This window comes from Ambystoma mexicanum, chromosome 5q (genome assembly GCF_040938575.1).
Source record: "Ambystoma mexicanum isolate Mex_15411 chromosome 5q, UKY_AmexF1_1, whole genome shotgun sequence".
Classification (NCBI taxonomy): Eukaryota; Metazoa; Chordata; class Amphibia; order Caudata; family Ambystomatidae; genus Ambystoma; species Ambystoma mexicanum.
In genome coordinates, this window is record NC_090933.1 from 132,915,792 (window position 1) to 132,938,426 (window position 22,635).

A 22,635-nucleotide genomic window follows, 5' to 3' on the forward strand; every position below is an offset into this window, starting at 1 on the left:
GCAATCAGAGCAAGGACACTCGATTCTAAATGCCAGGTCGAGGCAGCAGTCCCAAAGTCAGTAAGAGACTGGCAGCGCTGAAAACCTCAGCTGCAGGCTTGATCTTCAATGTACTGCTGACTTGTTTTCATTCACAGATCCTCTCCTTCAAATCCCAGGAGTCTGTCAAGTAGAGCTGCATCCAATACCAGTGGCCCACCAAGCAGAGCCCAAGAATATATCTTGCTTCCCCTCTGCAAATACAGCCCAGCACACTAACGGGCCAAAGCACACTGTCACACGGCAGGGGGCAGAGAGCAGGATTCCTGGCTCCAGACCACTATTTCTCCAGCTCCCTCTGGCGTGGTCAGCCTGGCAGGAAACCACTGCAGTTACTCAATATGCACTGCTGCGCCCTTGATTTTGGACTGCCTGCCCTGTAGAATGTTGTGGGGTGCCTAAATGGCCCTGGATGGAGGTAGCCGCTGGATCCACTCTGCGGCTAGCATCAGATCTTCAGTACGCCCGGCCTTGACACCGCTCTGCTGCCTGCACTCTCCAACGGCCCCACCCGTGCCCAGGTTCAAATGGCATGGCGATATTCAGGGAAAGGTTCCAGCTCCAATTCAGCTGGTTATCCCGTCTCCTCTGGGAGATTGCAATTGGGTGCACTAGCCAGGGTAGGTCACCCCTCCACCTCGATCTAGGCACCACACCAGTTGTGCGCCCTCTGATGCAGTTTGTTAGGGGAGTGCAGCCATCTTAGTTTGTCAGGTCGCCTTCATGACAAGAGTTTCCTGTGAAAACACTCAGTAAATAAACCCCAATCATCATAAAAAGTCACCCAGAGCAGCTTAGGGTCTGTCAGATCACAGGGTCAGCTAATTTGGAAATAATCTTGTCCTCGGGACACCATGGGGCTGCATAGACAATGGCAGGGCTGAAAAGCTCACAGGGCTCACGTCTCCATCAGCCGCCTCCAATTTCTTGTGCCGTCTCAATTTATTTTTAAAATTAGCCCAATAAATAAGTTACTCACCGTAGTGATTAACGTACTCGCTAGAGATGGGCGACGTCATCTTTTTCACCAGAAAAATCAACTTCCCCTTTAAATTTAGATGCGTGCTGGCGTGCAGCCCTGGGAGCATGCGCTCCCCTGTCTACGCCCACCAGCGCCACCCCTCAGTCCCCTTTGACGTGTCGACAACATTACCATTGCCTAATAACACTAGTTGTATTAGGGGGGACAATGGTGACGTATGGAGGAAAGGGAACTATGCACTAGGAGTATATTAGTCACTACAGTGAGTAACTTATAATTACTCTTGCGTTCTGTCCCCTTTCCTCCATACTGTATGGGCGATTACAACTGAATGTAGCCGCAGGGTGGAGAGTTGCCCCTCCTAGGAAAACCGGTTCCTTAATACTGTCAGACCAAATGCCACATCCAACCTTGAGCTGGCATCCAAGCAGTAGTGCTTGCAGAAGGCCGAGGGCGTGGCCCATGTAGCCGCCCTGCTGGTAACCTGCCATGGCACGTGCCTCTGGAACGCGACAGCAGTGGCCTTAGCTCTGATTGCATGAGCATGCATATTTGCTGGGAGAGGCTTGTGCTGCCCCTCGTAGGCCTCCTTGATGGCTGTAACCATCCACCTTGCTATGGAGGCCTTGGAAGCCTGATAGCCGGGCTTTGACCCACCAAATGTGATAAAGAGAGCATCCGATTGGCGGAAGCTCTTGGTTCTGTCCAGATAGAATTTTAGAGCATGCCTGACATCTAGACAATGTAGAACTCTCTGAGCGTCGTCCTGAGGGTCCGCAAAAAGCATAGGTAACACTATCTCCTTGTTTAGGTGAAAAGAGTAGACCACCTAGGTAAGAATGCAAGGTGAGTTCTAAGCACATCCTTGTCCTTATGAAAAGTAGTATAAGGCTCTGAGGCCACCACTGCCTGCATTTCACTGGCCCTGCGAGTAGATGTAAGGCCCACCAGTAGAGCCGTCTTAATGGTGACTAGCCTGATGTCCACGGACGCCATAGGCTCAAATGGTTTATGCGCCAGAGCGCCCAAGACCACGTTGAGGTCCCACACCGGGTGTGGCTTCTTGATAGGCGGGAAGAGCCTGGTGAGGCCTGTCAGGTGTCTTTTAGCTTCCAGGTTAGAGGATGAAAATACCTCCCCCTCCGAATTCCGGTAGGCTGCGATTGCCACCAGATGGGTGCGACATGTGTCCACCTACACCCGAGTGTGTGGTGTGCGCAGAGAAGGCTAGAACATCACCCAACATGCAGGTTAATGGATCGACTTCCCTTGCTTCAGCCCAGTGACAAAACCTAGTCCACATGCTTTTGTACTGGCTCCTGGTAGCATTGCTCGTAGTGCCTTTTATAATGTCTACGTTAGTCTGTGACTGCCATAGTGTGACCTGTTCAGGAACCACACTGCGAGGGCTAGATTCTGGGCGGCTGGTGAATGACTGTGCCCCCTTGCTGTGAGCGTAGGTAAGCTGCCCCCAGCGGCAGGTGCACCAGGACTGCTCCAACAGGCTGAGTAGTTGCGAGAACCATGGTCTTGCGGGCCACCATAGAGCCATCAGGATGATACGAAGGTGCCGGGCCTCCCTGATCTTGCAAATTACCCTGTACAACAAGGGAGTGGGAGGGAAGGCATACGCGTTCATGTTGTTCCATTGGATCTGCATCGTGTCACCCAGAGAGCCACAGTCCTATCCCTGCCAGGACACAAACTGGGGGCACCTCCTGTTGTACCAGGTGGCAAAGAGATCCACCTGAGGATGACCCCATTTGTTGAAAATTCCTTGCAGAACCTGATAATTCACCTGCCATTCGTAGTTGTCTGCACCCAGCCTACTGAGCCTGTCTGCCTACAGGTTGGACTCCCCCGGGAGATGGATTGCTGTCAAGTGCATGTTGTTCTCCAGAGCCCACACCCAAATGCTGACTGCCGGAGTGCATAGGGGAGGTGACCTGGTGCCACCCTGCTTGTTGATGTAGTAGATGCTGGTGGAGCTGTCCGTTTGAATGAGGATCGTCTTGCCAATGATCATCCGAAGAAAGGCTTTGAGAGCGAGCCATGTGGCCATCAACCCGAGCCAGTTGATGTGGGCCTCTTGCTCCTGACGAGACCAAAATCCATGGACACTGTGGCTGTCCAGAGTGCCTCCCCAGGGTGTCCAGTCATTTGGTCGAGGAAAAACTGGTCGAATGACATTTGGTCGACGCAATTTGGTCGAAAACCAAATGGCCGAATTTTTTTTTTTTATTATATATTTATTTTTTGGGTTTTCGTTTTTTAAAAAAAAGGGTTTTTTTTAGAAAAAAAAGGGGGTTGGGGGGACCCCCCCAAAAAAAAAAAAAAAAAAAGAGTGAAAAAAAAAAAAAAAAATTCGACCATTTGGTTTTCGACCAAATTGGTTCGACCATTTGTCTGGTCGACCAATTTTTTTAGACCAAATCTCTGGCAACCCCTCTCCAGCCCTCCAGGGAATAGTCTGTGGTGATGGTAGCCTGCGGTGCCGGTTGCCTGAAGGGCCTGCCTATCTGCAAATTGTAGTCTGTGCTGCACCAGTCAAGGTCCTAGTGGAGAGAAGGTGGAAAGCTGACAAGTTCCACCTGGGAACCCCTCTCCTGGCTCCAGGAGGCTGTGAAGTACAACTGTAATCATCTCAATTTTACCCTTGTGTACGGCACTGCCAGGAGACATGCTGCCATGATATACAAGAGGTGTTGGTAACACCATGCCGAAGTCACTGCTCTGCTGAGCAAATGCCCTGTGGCCTTCTTAATGGCTGTGATCTGGTCTTCGGAGGGGAAAACTCTCTCGGAGCTCGTATCCCAGATGAGGCCCAAGGAAGTTATATTCTGTGTAGGCTGCAGCTGTGACTTCTTGGGATTGATGGAGAATCTCAACTCGGGTAGAGTATTCATGAGGACGGAGGCGGTGTGTTGTACTGCGTCTGGAGACCTTGCTCTGACGAGCCAGTTATCTAGGTATGGGTAGACGTGGGGACTCTGGGCCCTGAGCAGGGCCGCCACTGTGTTCATAAGTCGTGTAAAGACCCTGGGAGCTGAATTGAGGCCAAAGGGTAGAACGTTGTATTGGAAATGGAACCCCATGACCCTGAACCTCAAAGGACCGGTGGGGTTGCAAGATAGGGACGTGTAAATACACATACTTCAGATCCAGGGAGCACATCCAGTCTCCCACACACAATGTCTCTGCAATAAGCTTTGGGGTGACCATCTTGAACTTTTGAAGAGGAAGGGAAAGGTTCAGGGTGGAAAGGTCCAACACAACTCTCAGGCCTGCCTGGTTCTTCTTGTGTATGGCGAAAATCCGTGAATATAAGCCCAGACCTTGCTGGGGGGCTGGGACTTCTTCCACTGTCTGGCTCTATACGAGCAGGTGAATTTCCGCCAACAGAGTTGCTGTCCCAATCTGTGGGAGCGGAGGGGAGGAGAGAGGAGAAGGAGGTATCGGTAGGTGGAAGCCTGTGGACACTACTGACAGGATCCAGGAGCCCACAAACCTTGCACTCCAGCATTGAGTGAAGGGCAGGCCTGCCCGCCCCCACCGGAGGCGTGTGGATCGGATGAGCGCGTCATGCCTTTTTTCCTTCTGGGGCTGAGATGGGGGATTGAAAAAAGCCCTTATGCCCCGCCTTGTGCTGCTTGCGGCTGTGTTGGCTAGGCGATCGGTCCAGTTGCCTGGACCGTCTTTCCTGGAAGCCTCGGAACCCTTCGAAGGACCGACCCTTGTCAGAATGCTAGTGTGTCTGGCTGTAGGCCCTAGGTGCGGACTTTGTGAGGCTAGATAAGGATTTGGCAGTCTGGGAACTGTTCTTCTTAACAAGTTCCTCATTGGTGCTGGAATGGAATGGGAAAGATCGCCACCCTCGAATGGAAGGTCCAATATGCACTCTTTGTCGTCCAGGTTCAACTTGGTAGCCCGCAGCCAGGCCGTTCTTCTCATATCTCATGACTCTGTATGGGAAGTTCCGGAAGGAAGTCAGCTATTTTTCTCCAAAGGCTTTGATTGACTGCAACGAGCATAGCGTCTGCATTGGACTGACGAAGATGCAGCGAAGCATTGGAATACATTTTCTTTCTGTATGCTTCCAAGATCTTTTCCTCCTTACCCAGGAGTGCCGAGGCTGAGGTAGCCGAGGATGACTGTGGCTTGGAATAGATTGAGGCTCCAGAAATCACAGAGGATTGTGGTTGAGGATGTGCTGACAGTAAGAGTGGATCCCCCTCCAACAACTGCTGTACTTGGTGTCGAGGCACCTGTTGGTAGGCTGTGACGAATGAGGTTTAAGCAATCCTTTTTTGGCCAGTGCCACAACGTCCTTTCGCACTGGAATCCCGTTCTAGCCGTGGGGCCTAAAGTGAGGACCTCCGCCAAGACCCCCATCTCTGGTTGTTCAACTTCTGGCTGTGGAATCCCAAGTATTCAGCTAGGCCTGCGAGCCATTCATGAAATGCCTTGGCAGAGCAAGGTGTTTTGGGGTCCTCCTCGTCATCGGTGTCTACCAATGTGTCCTGTTGGTCAGGTGCAGCCGGAGGAGTGCTGGGTGCCGAGGGCTGAAGTGTACTGACAGGAGCCGATGGCAGCAGAGGCGGCAGATAGGGAGCTGCCGGGGTTACTGGAGGCGTGAGGGGCTGGGGTAGTGGGAGCAGGGACTGCATAGGAGCAGGAGGAGCTAGGGCTGTATAGGAGCCAAAGGTGCTGCAACCAAGGGTGGAGTAGCCGTGCGTGCTAGCAGCAAGACCGGAGGGAGCATGTCCATGACCACATCGTTGAGGATGACGGCCATCTGTGGAGACCTCATAGGCGTCATGAACTTTTAAAAAAAAACCTGTCTTAGCAGGCCGGTGGAGCGATTGGTGACACGGGCATGGACAGAGGGCCCTGGAGGTGCTGAGACCTGGACACACTCTGCATTGCTGTATGTGGTGTGTATCTGCCCTGTGACAATGAAGGGTATGCCATAGGCCACGTGCCCGGCGAAGACCAGTCCCACCTGGAAACCCGTTCCCCTACCTGTTCCCGGAAGGGGGATGGTGTTGGACGAGCCACCATTTTGTCTGGCCCGATGGCCATTTTCTTGGGCTTCATGCCACGTGCCTGAGCCGTGTTGCTTGCCGCGCTGGACCATGCCTCTTCCTGGACTCTTGGCGGTGGAGGTTGAGTCCTACCCTGCACCTCAGGACGGGGCCTGGTAGGCGTAGTGACCTTGGCTGTGTCGCCAGTAGTTCTGCATATAGGCGCCCCCCTCAGACATCTGTCTGGTACTAGAGCATAGCCCCTCGGGCGGAAACCCGTTAAAAGAATCTTTCGGTCCTTCAGCGACATCACCGGTAGGATCTCGCGACCCCTCGGCCTGTTGTCCGGTAGCTGAAATAGCCTCGGTACCTGCACTGGGGCTAGGACCTGAAAGGTCCCTCCTGCTCGGGCGCTTGCTGGGGAAGTAGTCGCCCTTGCGGGGTGCAGATCAAAACAGAGCCCCTACCTTGGGCCATGGACTTGTGCCTGATTAATTCCTTCAAATCCTCTGGAGGCGACCTTAGGAAGAGATCTCCTTAGAGCTAGCATATTCTTCAGCGCGTGTGGTGTGAGCGCATCACACGCTGTACAACCCTCCCAGCCGTGGTCGGGGTCGAGGCAGCGGAGGTAAACATCGTGGGGGTCGGACGTAGGGACGAGCCCCTCGCAGGCTCGACACCTGCTGGAGCCCGCTGACATCGACATGCGCCGCAGAGGAGGAGTGTGGTGTCAGAGGACAGAGGTACCTGATTAAAGACGAGAAAAAAGAGGACAAAAGTACTTCTCCGGGGAAGAGGGCATGGAATTACTAGGCCAGAGGCCTAACCCAAGAGCGCTGATGAAATCGGCCCATTCCCATCAATGCAGAAGAGAGCACTGGGGAGTGGCGCCAGTGAGTGGAGTCAGGGGATTTCATGCTCACAGAGCCACGCCCCCATGTGCATCTAAATTTAAAGGAGAAGTTGATTTTTCTGATGAAAAAGGTTCCGTCTCCCGTCCCTAGCGAGGTACGCCCATACAGTATGGAGGAAAGGGGACGGGACGTAGGAGTAAAGATATCAAAGATTGGATTTGTGCGATTTTAAAACTCGACTTACATTTTCGTCAAACCTTTCTTTGAAGAATCATTCTCAACAGATGAAATCAACCAGTAATTAACATTCAACAAGAAGGAAGAGTGGGAGGGACCGCAAGAGAGCAATATTTAATGCATAGCAGTATATGAAAACCTGATAAATATCATGCAAAATGCATACCTCAAAATCTTGATAATGTTCTTCTGTTAATGATTTCTTGGCAACAACAAGCGTCCTCAAACCTTCTCTTGCCATGTTACCACACTATAGGAAAATACAAGAGCTAAGTAAGTTGTCACTTTCATTCTATCATGTTAAAGAAATCTACTTTAAAAAAAAGATCATTATCCAGTAACATTGGAAGTCTTAAGGGAATAGTCCCTTCTCCACAATGGATCTAAAGCACATAAAGAAGCAACATTGCATGGCCTCCAGTAGGGATGGGGGGTGGGGTCACTGGGGATCGGGTAAAGTGCTAACACACACCATCCACATTGTCCAAACATGTTTTCATCCTAATAGCAGAGGCAAGTGCCATCTAGCTCTTTTATCACTTAGGGAAGAGGGTTAGATTAGGGTCCTTTCCACGGATACACCAAGCAATTCCCATGACACATCTTTCTTTTCCAATAATGCTGTTTAGACCCCACTACCCTCCCAAATGTAACAGCCAGGGGGACCGTCTATATAGCCACTAAGGCAGATTATGCTGTTTCTGCAATTTTGCCACTGTCTCCCCAACTGCTCGAAGACAGACTTGACCGCCGTCAGCCACGTGTGAGCAATTACCATTTCTCGTGAAAACGAGGACAGATGCCAGGTTATCACTAACAGGAAGCTGTGATGAGGAAGGGGAGATGCCAGGGTGAAGGTAAAGAGGAACTGTGATGAGGAGGAATGTTGAAGTTGTACTGAGGTAATGTGACTGGGATGACTGTTATGGTGGTAATGAGGGACTGTGACAAGGATGTGGGTTACAGGGTAATGGGGGATGGAGATGAGGATGGAGGTTGCAGTGTAATGAGGGACAGCGACCAGTATGAGGGATGCAGAGGTAATGAGGTACTGACAAGGAAGAGAGATGTGGAGGTAAAGAGGGAATGTGATGAGGATGCAGGTCATTAACTGACTGTGAGACGGATGGAGGGTCCGTGATGAGGATGCAGGGGTATTGATGGACCGTGACGAGGATGTGGAAAGCATTGGTAACGAGGAACTGAACAGAAGATGAGGGATGAAGTGGTAATGAAGGAATGTCAAAAGAATGATGTGTGTGGTGATAATGAGGATCTGTTCCAAGGATGAGGGATGTAGTGCTAAGGAAGACTGTGGGGATAAGGAAGGAATGTGGGGAGAATTTGCGTTGCAGGGGTAATGAGGAACTGTGATGAGAGTGAGGGTTTAGGGTGTAAAGAGGGACTCTGACAAGGATGCAAGGGGTAACAAGAAACTGTGACTAGGTTGAGAGATGCAAAGTTAAGGTTAATGAGGGGCTGTGACGAGGATGAGGAATGTTGGGGTATGGGTGATGTGGGACTGTGACAAGGATAAAGGATGGCAGGGTAAAGTAATTGAAGGACTATGATGAGGACAAGGAAGGCCGGGGATGTTAGGGAGAATTCTCTTATAAGGCTATTTTCCCAAACCTAGTGCGTCCCCCAGTAGCTTTGCTGGATTTTTGGGTTTTTTTTTCTCCTGCTAAGAGTTAGACTCTTTTTCTCCCACTCTTAGGCATGATTTGAGGTATGTCTTTGACTTTTTGTGTGCTTATGGGCTATGGGGTATTTTTACTCCATAGGGTATCATCTGTTTTTGTGTATGTTACACAGCACCCTCAGTGCAGTAACACAGGGGTATCATAGCGACCCCCAAACATAGACTCCATACCCTGGGACTGACTACTGTCTCCCAGGGCATGTAAAGTCACCATTGACTTTACTAGTCCAAAATTGTGAACAGAACCAGTACAAACCATCATATTGTAGAATTACTGGAAGGGGTTAATTCGATTGCCCTGGGTCTGTTTCCAAGGGGGCACTGTCCAGTCCCCCCCTTGTCCAGTTTCTGGCTGGTGGCAGTGGTTACCACGCAAAATATTCCACCGGAATATTTCCTATGGGATTTTCCCATTGATTTTAAACGCACCACTTTTTGGTGCAATGTTAAAGATACCGCCGGCTTATTTATTTAATATGAAATCACCGGTTGGGTCTTTTTGCCAGAACTCTTTTCTAAAATGGCATTCGTGTCCGTCTCTGTAACTCCAACCAAGGTCAGGCCCTTTGTTCCACTTTTTGGCAGGCTTCTCCACAGAAGCGCTCCAACTGGTGCCACTCTTTCTGGGTTACACAGGATGTCTGGGTGGGGGAATTGGCACCCTGGACTGCGTTGCCTTAGCAACCCAAGTCGCACTCTGTTCTGATTGGGCCAGTGGTGAGCCGCCGGCTCACCATTTAGCATGTGTGAGTGACAGCTAGGCTGTTGAATGGGGGTTTTTCTGCATAAAAGCAGGGCTTTTGGGACTGGAACTTCAGAAGTCGCCACATGACCTAAGAAATCCGAAGAGGGGAGAAGCTGAGCCATCTGCAACGAAGACACCACTGGTGGAGCCCTGCTGCAATGACCTCACCACTTTCCCGACCACAAGAGAAGATCTTCTGCTGAAAGAGTCTTCTTCCTCTGAGCTGGTGGGATCAACCAGTTCACCATTTCGCCTTCCAGGACGTCTCTTGGTCGAATCGCCCGTGCCAAGCACCCCGGCGGCCGGATAGCCAAGCTTCATAACTGTGACCGCGAATATCAGGAATGCACCTTTTAACCAACGAACTCCGCGGCAGGTTTCTTTCCTGGGCAGTGCAACGACTCCATGTTTCCTCCTCGACGAGATCCTCTCTTCGCCTGGTAGAAACAACAAACTGAACCCTCTGCCAGGAACAACTGCCACCGCTGGAGCTTCCTCAACTTTCAAGGTACTGTGTTCCACCTGGTCTCCCTTTCTTCTGTTTGTTCAAGGTGACCCTTAAATCCTTGGCATTCCAACTGGTTGGCCCCCAGACCTTCTAACTTTATCTTTTGAACCACCCCAACCTCTTTTGAACATTTCTACAAAGACTTGAATGCATTTCTCAACTGTGTGATCTTGGGCACATTTCACCTTGCTCCATTTAAAGTGGGCCTGGCCTATTAACTTTGGCTCTACAGTAAACTCTGCCTTCACTAACTTGTTTTGGTCTCTTAAAAGTGTTGGGAACCGTTTTATTTTTTATGACCTGCCATTTTCTCTCCCTTTTATTTAATTATTGGAGTGCCATCTAAGTTATGCGCTCCCCTCTGTTTTGACAAAAAGTGGTGTTTTGACTTAGACTTGTCTAATAATTCTTAAGGGAGGTGTGTATACTTTTCGGATTGTGTTTTGAACTTGCTTTGATTAATAGTGCTGGTGTATTTTCTAAAGTGTGTGTTAAATAAATAATTATATACTTTTGATACAAAGCTCTGGTCAGTGTTTGCTTGCTCTACTGTGTTGTTAGCCCTATTGTGTATCCTCTGTATACTGTCTAACTCCTCTTGAGCTAAGTCTGACTGCTCAGCCACAGCTACCAGGTAAATCTGGGTGGTACAGACTGCTACCAATTGGGTTTACTGCTTACTCATGTAGTCTTAATCTTTTTGCAGTGTTCCCCAAGGGAACTGCACAGGATTCTGCCTAACAGGGGCAAGAATTGACGTTCACAAAGATAAAGAATGCAAGTGCAAGAGTATTGAGGGTCTGTGATGAGGGTGAGGAATGCTGGGGAAAGGGAAATGAGGGACTGAAAATGAGGACAGATGCTAGATTATGGGTAATAAGGGTGAAAGGGAATGGGGATGCAAAGGTGAAGGTTATGTAAATAATGCATTGTGGCAACTGTAAAGACAAAGACAAGTGATCACAGTTCAAGGGTGTTTATTAAACTGTACAATGGATCAGAAAAACACCTAATCTAAACCTAAATCTAAGATGGGATCAAGCTATGAACATCAAATAATAATAAGGCAGTCCTAGCGGCATCTTGTTAAATAAAAAAGGGCCTATACTAAAAAAATAAACTATTGCCAATCTTTGCAACTAAATTACAAAGTAGCGTGGGATAATGTTCACAAGAAAAGAAAGAAGTGTTAACCAAATGATAAGTCAGGATGGTAGGGCTGGGATCACCCTTCCCCCCGTTTTTAGCACGGGACAAGGCAGGACGTTAGAGCACAGCACACTCCTGGGCCTCGCCAGCACAAGGTTACAGTTCCCTTTCAAAGATGCCAGGACCTTCTGGGGCCAAGTCTTTTTCTTGCAAAGTCTCTTACCTTAGAAGGCCTGCTGAACGATAAACAATAAACAAAACAAAAAATTCCCTTGGTAATCCTTCACGTTGGGCGATTGCTCTTCGCCCCTTGGATCCCCCTAAGCCGGGCTCTGATCCTTATGTAAAGTTAGCCTCCCTCAATCGGGTTCACTATGGACTTTGACTCAAAATCGCAGTGTTCAAACAATCTCAGTGTCCTTTTATACAACTATCCATTGTGATTGATTGATTGATTGATATTTTATTTCTATCGCGCTCGTACACAAGTGTTTCAGATCGCGACAAGGCAAGGGAGGGGAACAGGGGAGAACAAAACAGCGATCTTACTAGGCCCAGTGACATTGAGAACGCGCAAGTGCATGGGAGAGGGGGAGGGGAAAAGTGCATGTAAGGGGGAGAGGTGGAAAGTGCAAAGCAGAGGAGAAACAGATAAATAATAAATAAATAATAAAGGCAACAAACAGTGGTAATGCAGCCAGCAATTTGCAAGTGCTAGGTTTAAGGCAGCAGACAGGGTAGGTCCAATAAGTGCAGGAAGAAAAGGGGGGGGCTGTATGGGTACAGATACAGCTCCCAGTGCAAGGGGTGGCCCGGAGGCAGTGCGGTAGGGTTTAGTTTATTATTTTTAGGGCGCGCCATACCCTGGTGCATCAAGGCGCACAGGACAAGAATATGCTCAACTTAGTTACAGGTACATAATAAGTAGGAACAGTACACGGGTATCATACAATATACAATATATAGTAGGCATGTATATACATGGCCGGAACTAGGTCCAGAAACAACACAGTTTTACAGGTGTGGGTTAACTATCGGGAGTATACAATAATATATACAGTAGTAATATACAGGTTTCAGGAACATTCCAGTGCAAGAGGAAGTTGATTTAGATAGTCTGGTATAGGGGTGCCAGTGGAGCTTCAGTTAGTTTGCCAATGGAAACAGTCAGGACAGGGTAGTTAGGCGTCGTTTGCTCTCAGCCAATTGATCAAGTTCTGCCTGTATTTCGCAAAGGGCTGGGGTTCTCTGATGCCAAGGGCTAGTGAGTTCCACAACTGCGCTGCCTTGACTGGGAAGCTCTGTCCTCCTATAGTCGCGAGTTTAAATCGCGGGACTTGTAGGCAGTTAGCATTCGCTGTTCTTGTGGGCCTGGTCGAGGTTCTAGGGTGTAGCCTATCCTTGAGGTATGGTGGTGCTTTGTTGTTGAGGCACTTGTGGGTGAGGGAGGCAATTTTGAGTTGAATTTTATCCTGCGTGGATAGCCATTTATGTTCTCTTCTTACCGAGGATATATGCTCCTTTCTGCTAATCTTGAGAGCTGCTCTCAGGGCATTGTTCTGGAGGACTTGGATTTTATGAATAGTCTGTTTATTAGCCCCAATGTATAGTCCATTGCAATAATCCAGTTTGGATAGTATGAGGGCTCTGGCAGGCGTGATGCAGCTGTCTGTAGAAAGGAATTGTTTGCTCGCTCTGATGAGTTTGCATGTGTATGCGGTAGCTGAGGCTAGGGAGTTAACTTGTTTAGCAAAGTTCAAGGTGGCATCTAGGTAAAAGCCTAGGGTCTTCACTTCCTTCGCTACTTTTATGTTGTTCCCATCGATAATGAAATTGGCATAATCCGGGCTTAGTTTGGTTATGTATGTCGGGGTGCCTAGGATAATGAGTTCAGTTTTGTCATCGTTCAGGCATAGGCCGTGTGTGGCCATCCATGCCTGAACGATGCTGTAGATTTTATTCACTAAAGCCAGATCCCTGACGTAGTCTCCTGAAAGCGGGAGGAGGATCTGGGTATCGTCTGCGTAATTGGTGTAGGCAATACCCAGATGATCCATTTCGTCAAAGAGTGGCTTTGTGAATACATTGTAGAGGCTGGGTGACACACAGGATCCCTGAGGTACACCACATGTTATGGGGATCGGGTCTGCCGAGGCTGAAGGAGAGAAGACTCTCATAATTCTGTTACTCAGGAAAGACTTGATCCATATTATGGCCTCTTTGGAGAAGTGGGCTGCAGAGTCTAGGTGGCTACATAAGACTGTATGGTCGACTAAATCAAAGGCCGCTGAGAGGTCTAGCAGTAGGAGTAGGGCTGCTTGGCCATTGTCTCTATATTGATCTATTTGGGCCTTGAGATCGATTAGGGCTGTCTCAGTCCCATGCTGTGGGCGGAATCTGGATTGTCGTGTTCCAAGTAAAAGGTTGGATTCAAGGAAGTTTTGTATTTGCATGTATGCCACTTTGTCTAAGATTTTTAGAAGAAAGGGCACGGTCGTGATAGGCCTGAAGTTGGTAGGAATGGCCGGGTCAGGGTTTGCTTCTTTAGGAGTGGCAGTACCCAGGACTCTTTTAGGTTATTCGGTACAGTGCCTGTGGTAAAGGATGAGTTGATGAGTTTGGTTATGAATGGCGATAATTCTCTCGCAGCATCCTTGATTAATTGGGCAGGGCATTGATCGCCTTTACAGTTGGATGGTTTAAGTCCCAGGATAACTTTTTCAACCTCAATGGTCGATACCTTAGAGAAGCAGAAACGTGATTCTTGTTTGGGTTTTAGAGGTGGAACTATAGTCTGTGGGATATGAGGTGTAAGAGATGCTTTTTTGAGGGCAATTTTAGTTTGTAGATTGGCTACTTTGTTGGTTAGGGCCGACTGTATGCTGGAGCACCAATTTTTATCCTTGGTGCAGTTTTCTTGGGGAGCAACAGGAGTTTCCAGTTCTTTAAGGATGCTGAACAATTCTCTGACACTAGATTTAAATTGTGATATTCTGGTGTTGTACGTTTCCTGTTTGGCTAGTAAGATGTCTTTCTTATATTGGGAAGATGCCTTGGCGAGGTTGAGTTTGTTTTCGGCTGAAGGAGAGAGTCTCCAGGTGGTTTCAAGATTTCTTTTGATTAGCCTGAGCTTTTTTAGGTGAGGAGTGAACCATGAGTTGAGATGTTTCTTCGGTTTACTGTTACGTAGCTTGAGCGAGCTATGTGGTCAAGGGCTGCATTGATAGTTTCATTAAATTGTTCAACTAGCACATTTGGATCCGTATTTGCTGGGAGCGAGTTCAGATGTGGTAGTATGATGGGCTGCAATTTTTCCGCAGTCATACGTTTTTTGTTCCTCGTGGCATGCGAGGGGCAAGTGGGGACTGAGCCGTGGCCGAGTTCGTAGCTACTGTGAATAGTAGTAGATGGTGGTCAGTCCAGATCTGGGGTAAAGTATCTGTGATGGTTACTCCACAGTTATGTTCCGCTATCCAGTCAAAGATGCGGCCTTTGTCATGAGTGGGAAGGTTAACTTTCTGGGAGAAACCCAGTTCTTCTAGGATCAGAGCTGTAGCTGTGGACTGGATATCCTTTGCGTCATTATAGCCTAGGTTGAAGTCCCCTAGCACTATTGTTTGGGAGGTGCTTTTTAGGTTGTTGGATATGGTTGTAGATAGATCCTCAGCGAAGGTTCCTGTAGGACCTGGAGGTCTATAGATAAGGATGAGGTTTAGTGTTTGGAAGTTAGCGGTGGCAATTTTGACCGCAAGGCATTCGCAAGATTTCATAATAGGGGTTGTGGTAATTCTCATGTCAAGACTGAGCTTGGCTATGATAGCTAGATCCCCACCTCGAGAGGTGTGTTTCTGCTCGTAAGATGGTATAATTGTCTGGAACTGCTAATGATAGGGCAGGGCCTGCTGTGTCAGGATGAGCAGGTACCTGGGCCCAAAAGACAGAGGGTGGCCAGGTGCACGGTGCCAAGAGAGAACAGATCAGCAGGGGAGAGGGGGAGCGAAGGCAGAAGAAAAGAGGAAGGTCTTGAGGTGCTTCCGGAACCGGAGATGGTTCGCCTCAAGTTTTAGAGTGGCAGGGAGGCTGTTCCAGAGGGAGGCCCCAGCCGAAGACAGAGATCTACCCCCAGCTCGTTTCTTAGAAAAGCGACTGACCCTAAGTGAGTTGGAGGTAGATGAGCGACGAGCTCGAGAGGGGAGGTATTTGCGGAGGGATAGCTGAAGGTATTTTGGATCCAGGCCCCAGAAAGCCTTGTGGACAATGCAGAGGGTTTTGAATTTAATCCTTGCATCCACTGGGAGCCAGTGGAGAGATTTCAGAGCTGGAGAGATACGATCCCAGGGCTTGAGGCCAAGGACAAGTCTCGCAGTCCTGTTCTGGATTAGTTGCATAGGGCGGAGAGTAGAGGCAGGTAGATTTAGAAAGAGGCTGTTACAATAGTCCAAGCTAGAGAGAACCAGAGCTTGAGTTACTATGAGCTTCTGGGGGAAGGAGAGGAAAGGCAGAGTACCTCTGAGGAGGTGCAGTCGGAAATTTGACTTTTTAGAGACCTCAGAGATGTGGGTGGAGAAGGAAAGGGTGGAGTCAAAGATGACCCCGAGGTTCTTAGCCTCGCAGGTGGGGGTAGGAGGGGGGCCAAGGGAGGCCGGCCAGAGAGTGAGAGGAAAGGATGGTGAAGGTGTGCTGACGAGGAGGATCTCTGTCTTGCTGGCAATTCAGCCGGGTTCACACTTGTCATCACAATGTTCATGGATATATCCCTGTTTACCCTCAATTAGTAGGCACCCTTCTGTCAGGGTCACATTTGCCAGTTTCATAGTTCAATCAGTTTTCTCCAATGTGTCAAAGACTTTTGAGTGCACGAGGGGTTTTGCTGGACCCCCGTAGGACCATTTTGACACTCCACACTGGCCTTTCGTAAGGCCTCTTAGTTCTCGTAGTTTCAACAAACAATACAACCCACAAAGGCTTCAGTCAGAGTTCTTCGAATGAGCTCCCCGTGACGCCTGACCACTCTGCTTCTGAACCTTCTACTAGGGTTTCTTTAAAGTTCAGTTACACACATTCTTTGGTCATCAAGGTTGCCGCCCGCAACCTTGGGCCCAGCATGGTTTGGTTTTACTATCTGTCTTCTTCGACTCACCGGCTGGGCTCAATGGTCGGAGTTTCCTGTTTCGGGAGTCAAGGACGGCACCACAGCGGCAAGCGCCTCCTTCAGCTTTGGCCATCAGCTGTTTCCTTGTGCGTTCGGCCTTGCTCAAAGTGTGCTCTCACGCTCTGCCTTTTATCCCTGTTGGGAAGGGAAAGGGCCATCAGGTGTGTGTAGTTATGGTCAATTGGCTGACTCTGCCTGGCCCTTGTGTTGGGACATTGCAGGTAAACGACTCTGGTGTTAGTCCGTTGTCTTTCACTGTGTAGGAAAGTATTTGTGTCGGAAAAGGAGGAGGGTGCAGAGCTAAGTATCACACGGGGTAAGATGGGGAAAATGGGCTAGAAGGAAGGGGTACTGCCTCTCGCCCATCCGTGTCCCACTTCCATTCCCCGCAGACCCCCCCCCCCATCCAGGTGATCCCTTCCCACTGGTCCACCACCAGGAACTGAATCTAATAACGATGGCTCTGTCCTGGCCACCTGGATGACAGATCCCCAGGGACTAGCGGGTCAGGCACCTTCAGGTTTCTCACAGTAATAAAGGACTGTGACTAGGTTGCAGGGTAATGAGGGACTGTGGCAAGGATGCGGGATGCACAGGTAATGATGGACTGGCGAGGACCAGAGATGTGGCATTAATGAAGGACTGTGATGAGGATGAAGTATGTGTGGTGTGACAGGGTCATGACCCTATCAAGGGGGAAAACAGGAATCCTCCTCAACCTGGAAGCAGAAGGCTCACTAAAACGAAAGCCACCGCCAGCCTCGCTCCCAATATATGAATGGCGAGTGGGGGAGAGGGTGTGCAACAAATCCCTGAAAAATCCATCCCTTGTGCTGCAAATGTCAACCCAACCACTATTTATGTCTCAATGCCTCCCAGTTGCTGACAACTGCTCTCTCTTTTCCCTTTCAGAACCGGATCAGACAGAATATACATGGGAGCAGCCAAGAAAACCCAGAGAGGGCAAACAAGGGAGAAAGAAGAAACATGACAACCCAGATAAACAAGCCCACACCACAACCCAACAGCAACCAGAACCTCAGAAGAGACCGGAATGTAGCCAAACTATATAAAAGCACAAACCTTTAAAACCACAACCTGACATGAAAACACCAGAAACTGTCATGATCTCTGCTTCCAAAAGGTCAGGGTTTTCCCAACTCCCTTGGAAGCAGATTCATAACCCAGGTTCCGAGTGCCAACCAGTCCCAATTGGGACCTTTTGGACCCAGTCCTGGCGCCAGTGGCACCAGGCTCATAAATATGCCCAGTCCCAGCGCTGGAAGCGCCGGGCTCATAATGCTTGGGTGGACTTACCTGCAGCAGACCATGCTGCTTACTTGCCTGCCAGTTGAGCTTCTAATCCTCTTCTGTTTGGAACTACTTTTCCTGTTGGGTGGGGCAGGAGCCACTCCCTAGGTTCAGAACACTGGAACTCTTCTGGAAAGCAGGAACTCTTTTCTTACCTAGGCGTGGCTGTGGAAGGAGACACCTAAGCACTACAGGAGGCTATTTAAACCACACCCGATGGATGAATCTTGCTTTGCGTTATTCTGCATCCTCTGCAGCAGAACGCTCATCGTGTCTTCTGCATCTGATCCTGGGCCTAAGGAAAAAGGCTTACCATCCTGAATCCAGTCTTCAGCAACACCTATAAAGACAAGAAAGAACAGGTTAGCATTACGGTCTTCAGTGACAGCTCTTCACTTACCTGGGCCATCGGCTGTCACCAACGCCTCGCGCTGCATTCTGAAAGACAAAGGCTTACCTACTCTTCGTGCGCTCCGGAGGTCTTCACGCTGCATTCCGGCATCTGAAAGACAAAAGCTTACCAACTCTTTGCACGCTCCGGAGGCCTTCGGCGCTGCATCCCGCATCTGAAAGACAAAAGAAGGTGCGTTTAAAGACATTGGGGAACTTTAATACTCACGTGCCATTACTCCTTTCCACATCTAACCCAGTGGGTATTCCGGCACCCTGCAGCCGCTCCGAACTTGTACCTGCAAAATAAAAAGACAGTTAGAGCGCATCGTGAAGCAGGCAACAAGCGCTTACTTACGTGCTTCCAGGCGCTTCTATTCATCACACGGGCTCCATCTTCAACTCACTTCAGCCCGTCATCCACCATCGCCGGAACCCTACAAAACAAGAGACATCATTACTAAAGACTTTAAAGACATTAGAATTACTCGAAACTTACAGTTCGTGCAGTAAACGACGGACAGCAGTCCTCTGAAGTCAAGAGGCCTGCTCCCCTTATCCAGTGAAGAAACTGGTTACAGCACCCTGCCCCGAGGCAGATGGAGAGCACGGCGTTCACTTACCTAAGGTGAGAGCGTTAACCTTCGGGGTTCTACAGGAGAAGAGAAAGGGAAGAAGAGAGAGACATTCAATAACCCAGTTCATTAATCCCATATTTTCTATCTGCAGACATCTTACCCTTCGAGTCAAACATACAGTGCACAGAGGTCCAGCCCAAAGAGCCAGCCGTGTGTTACACATCACCTTTGAAGATACGGTATACGCCCAGTCAAGACCGGCGCCTCTACGGGAATCAGGTGAGCGTTACAGAAACGATCTGTAAAATCATGCTGCAAAAGGGGAAGAGGCTTGGAGGTGTTTTTAAAGTCTCCTACCTTGGTCCTGTTGGAATGAAAGGCACCAATTGGTGCAGGATGTCAGGTTAGTGCTGCAGCCAATGAGAAGGGGAGAAAGACACTAAACGACCAGCCCCACAGAATAAAAACAGGTAGTAGGAAAGACAGTGTGTATTGTACTGATTAGGACACATAAGGTGGAATATGAGGCCAGTGAGATGATTTGACGGTGGAACAGAGTGCTGGAGAGTTTGGTGGCAGAGCTTAGCAAAGGGGAGATATTTCAGAGAGAGCGGTACCAGTTGCGTGTAGTGTGATGAATCTGAGGATGCCGTTCCTTCTCACCTAGGGGGAGTCCGCTCACATGGGGCCAGGACGGTGCGTCCACAGTACAATAGTTCCCCTAGGGGTGGTGCACCAAAGGAGGATCACATGCGGGAGGAACCCCCTTATGGAATTAGGGACGACTATATTCAGAGAACGCAGTATGCACCCGCATTAGTACCCCTATACTCCTCTCCAATGTTCAATCCTCCCCTCCCTTCTTTTGATGAGGACAATATCCATTATAATCCTGGTGAGACAATATAATATACTTGAAAAAGTTCTAGAAAATGCAAAGTCTGTTACATCTGACTCTATGACATGTACTGAGAAGACGATGAGTAGTCTAAGGATCATCATGAAGAAACAGAATGAACATTCTAGCTTCTCAGTGACTGAGAAAATGATCAGGAGTCCAAGCATCACTATCGAAAACCATAACGGGGGGTGGGGGCTTGGGGACGGGGACTGTTGAGCAGCCACAAAATGGCTTATATCTGTGTTGGAAGTACTTTGTCATAACTTGGCTGAGTTTCATTCAAAAACTCCCCGGGAATCAGAGGTTTTGATCACCGCAACTTTAACTGTCTGCTGCACCTATGCAATTTGGCATGCCTGCAATGGCATGGAAGGCCAACTTGGTGGCAATGACCTGGGCAAGGGTACGGGGTAGGGCGATGTGTTCAGACACATGGCGCAACAGGGCATCCAGTAACTGTACCAGTATTTTGGAGAAACAGGGTTGTGAAAGCCTGTGCAGCTCACCAACGGTGTGTTGATGAATTCCGGTGCCAAGGAAATGCAGTACCAACACCACCTTCAGGAGTGGGGGGGATGGCGGTGGTGATGTCAATGTGGCTGCTGATGTCCTCTATCATGGTGGTGATATACATGATTGTTGGACGGTCCAGCCGGTATAATGTGTGGATCTATCCTGGGGTCGGGTTCCAGGGTGAGGCCCTGATGTGGGATATTGCAGGCTGCCTGCGGGTCATGCAGGCTGGACAATAGGGTTTGGCTTAGGTACAGGGTTTGGTAGGTGCGGCCTTCCCCTCCTGCGCCTCCGCCTCCTCCTCCTCTGCACCATTACTGAAATCATGTGCAGTGCTGCCTGTTCATTCAATAGCCCCAGTCCCAATGCTGCTAGAGCTGCTGGCTGCATGGTTATGTTTGGAGTTGGCCTGGGTGTGGCCCTTTTGTAGGCTCCTGCTTGGTCCATCTGGGCTCATTTGGTGCACCTGTGGCCTGTTTAAGATCCGCAGGCACTGTTTAACGTCATGTTCGCGGTGGCGGCGATACCGCCACCGTGGTCACGGTGTTAGCGCTATTTTGGTGGCAGTGTTTCCATGCCCATGCTACTCGTAATGCACGCGGTGTTTCGTATTGCCGGTAACGGAGGGTTTCCGTGCAGGCGAAGTTTACGGGTGCCTTCACTCCGCGGTGGTGGTTTATGGTGGTTGTTTTTCCGGGTCCATAGGTCATAATTTGGCGATCGCGGAAACGGAGCTGGTATGGTTATAACGGCAGCGTTAAGTCCGGACCGGAGAACTTGTAATGAGGCCCTATGTATTTGTAGCTGAACATTTTTCATCTCTTTTTATCCTGTCTTGCGACACCCCACCCCTCATGCATCACCCGCCCAATCAGGACCATCTATACCACCCTACCCCCTCTACCACTAACATCAACAACTCTGCACCACCCCAACCTGTGCTTTCGCGTTATAACAAAACAGAAAAACTGCAACCTTCCTTGGGGGGGGTCGCTGTTTAACTCCCAAGCCCAACGTGGCCCGCCGTCGACAAGTACACAGTTGCAGGAGCAACATCCCGGTCAATGTTAACCCGCTTACATTATATTACAATTCCGTCACTAGATCAAATAATTTGCTTCTTGTACAAGGTAATTTAAGCCAAAGTACTTCAAAAGTTCACAAACATTCCTGTTATAAAATCGACTCAGTACCTCTAGCTTGCTTAGGACAGAGGGGTGGATGTCACCCCCATGTCTTCAACTGGTCTGGAAGCATTTGGTATGTTAGCCTCTACATAGTTCACTGCTTCCTCTGGGATGGTGAAGAATACAGATTTTCCCCAGTATAGAATTCGTAGACATGCTGGATATAGCATGGCATGGTATGCAGTCTTTCCATCGAATTTATTTCCATCAAATCATTATCCATTGAAATGCATTCATTGAAAATCTTTTCCATCGAAAAAAGAAATGGATGGATGGATTTCCAACTCAAACATGCCCTTAAAATAGATGTATGGATGTTTGGGTTGGTAATTCAATGGAAAGGGTTATTTTTATTGGTAATTCAATGGGTTGAGGAATGGGGGTTGGTGGGGAGGATTAGGGAGAGGGGACCCATTGGAGTTGGGGGGGTTTGCCCCCTCAAATCAACAAAAAAAAACACAAATTAGAGGGAGCTGTCCAGTGCTGACATACATTATAGATTTCAGCACTGGACAAGGGTTACATTTTGAAAATGGGGGTTGGGGTGGACCCCCTGGGGTTGGTGGTTTGGAGGGGACCCCTGGGGGTTTTGAGGGGGACCCCCCCCATAAACAAGAAACATCACAAGTTAGAGGAAGTTGTCCAGTGCTGAAATACTTTAGAGATTTCAGCACTGGACAGCGGGCTCCCTGTAACATTATAAGGTCATGCATGTTTCATAGACTTTCCATGCAAATAATGTAAAGTGTTTATTTAATGAAACCCTATTCGATGAAAGGATTTTGATGCATAAACACTTTGCACTTTATGTGGGGGAATTCGATGAAACCTCTTTCAATGGAAATTATTTGATGGAACAAACCTTCGATGGAAACATTTTGATGGAAAGACATGCAACCGCATAGCATATGGGATCGCTCTTTCATGCAGCATACTTTTCACGCCTAAAAAGCACCTGCGTTCCTGTTGGACAGCCAAGGAGAAATCAAGGTATAAGTGAATTGTGGTGTTGTCATAGCGCAGCGGTCCTTTTTCTCTGGCGAGGCATAGCGCTCTGTCGCAGTCTCTATAGTTAAGTAGTTTTGCGATGATTGCCCTAGGGCGAGCTCCCAGTTCAGGATGTTCCGGCGGTGTTCTGTCTGCTCTTTCCACCACAAACATTGGAGAGAAGTTTTGCTTATCAAACAACTGTGTCAGGAGATTCTGCACACTCTCTTGCATGGGGCCTTTACCAACATTTTCTGGCAGTCCAATTATACGTGTATGACTTCTACGCCAGCGCGATTCAAGGTCGTTGCATTTTAACAGGGCTCTTTTCAGGTTAGTAGTGACTTTCACCATTTGGGATTTCAGGACAGTGATG

At 49.0% G+C, this 22,635-nt stretch overlaps 1 protein-coding gene across 2 annotated transcripts in view; it reads right to left on the reverse strand.

The window, feature by feature from the left end:
• ATP9B (ATPase phospholipid transporting 9B (putative)) overlaps positions 1–22,635 on the reverse strand; it is a 3,609,114-nt gene that overhangs the window by 714,006 nt on the left and 2,872,473 nt on the right. For both annotated transcript variants that reach the window (XM_069620656.1, XM_069620655.1), the window contains exon 18: positions 7,303–7,386. In XM_069620656.1, the coding sequence (XP_069476757.1) occupies positions 7,303–7,386 (84 nt within the window). The remainder of the gene's footprint in view (positions 1–7,302; positions 7,387–22,635) is intronic.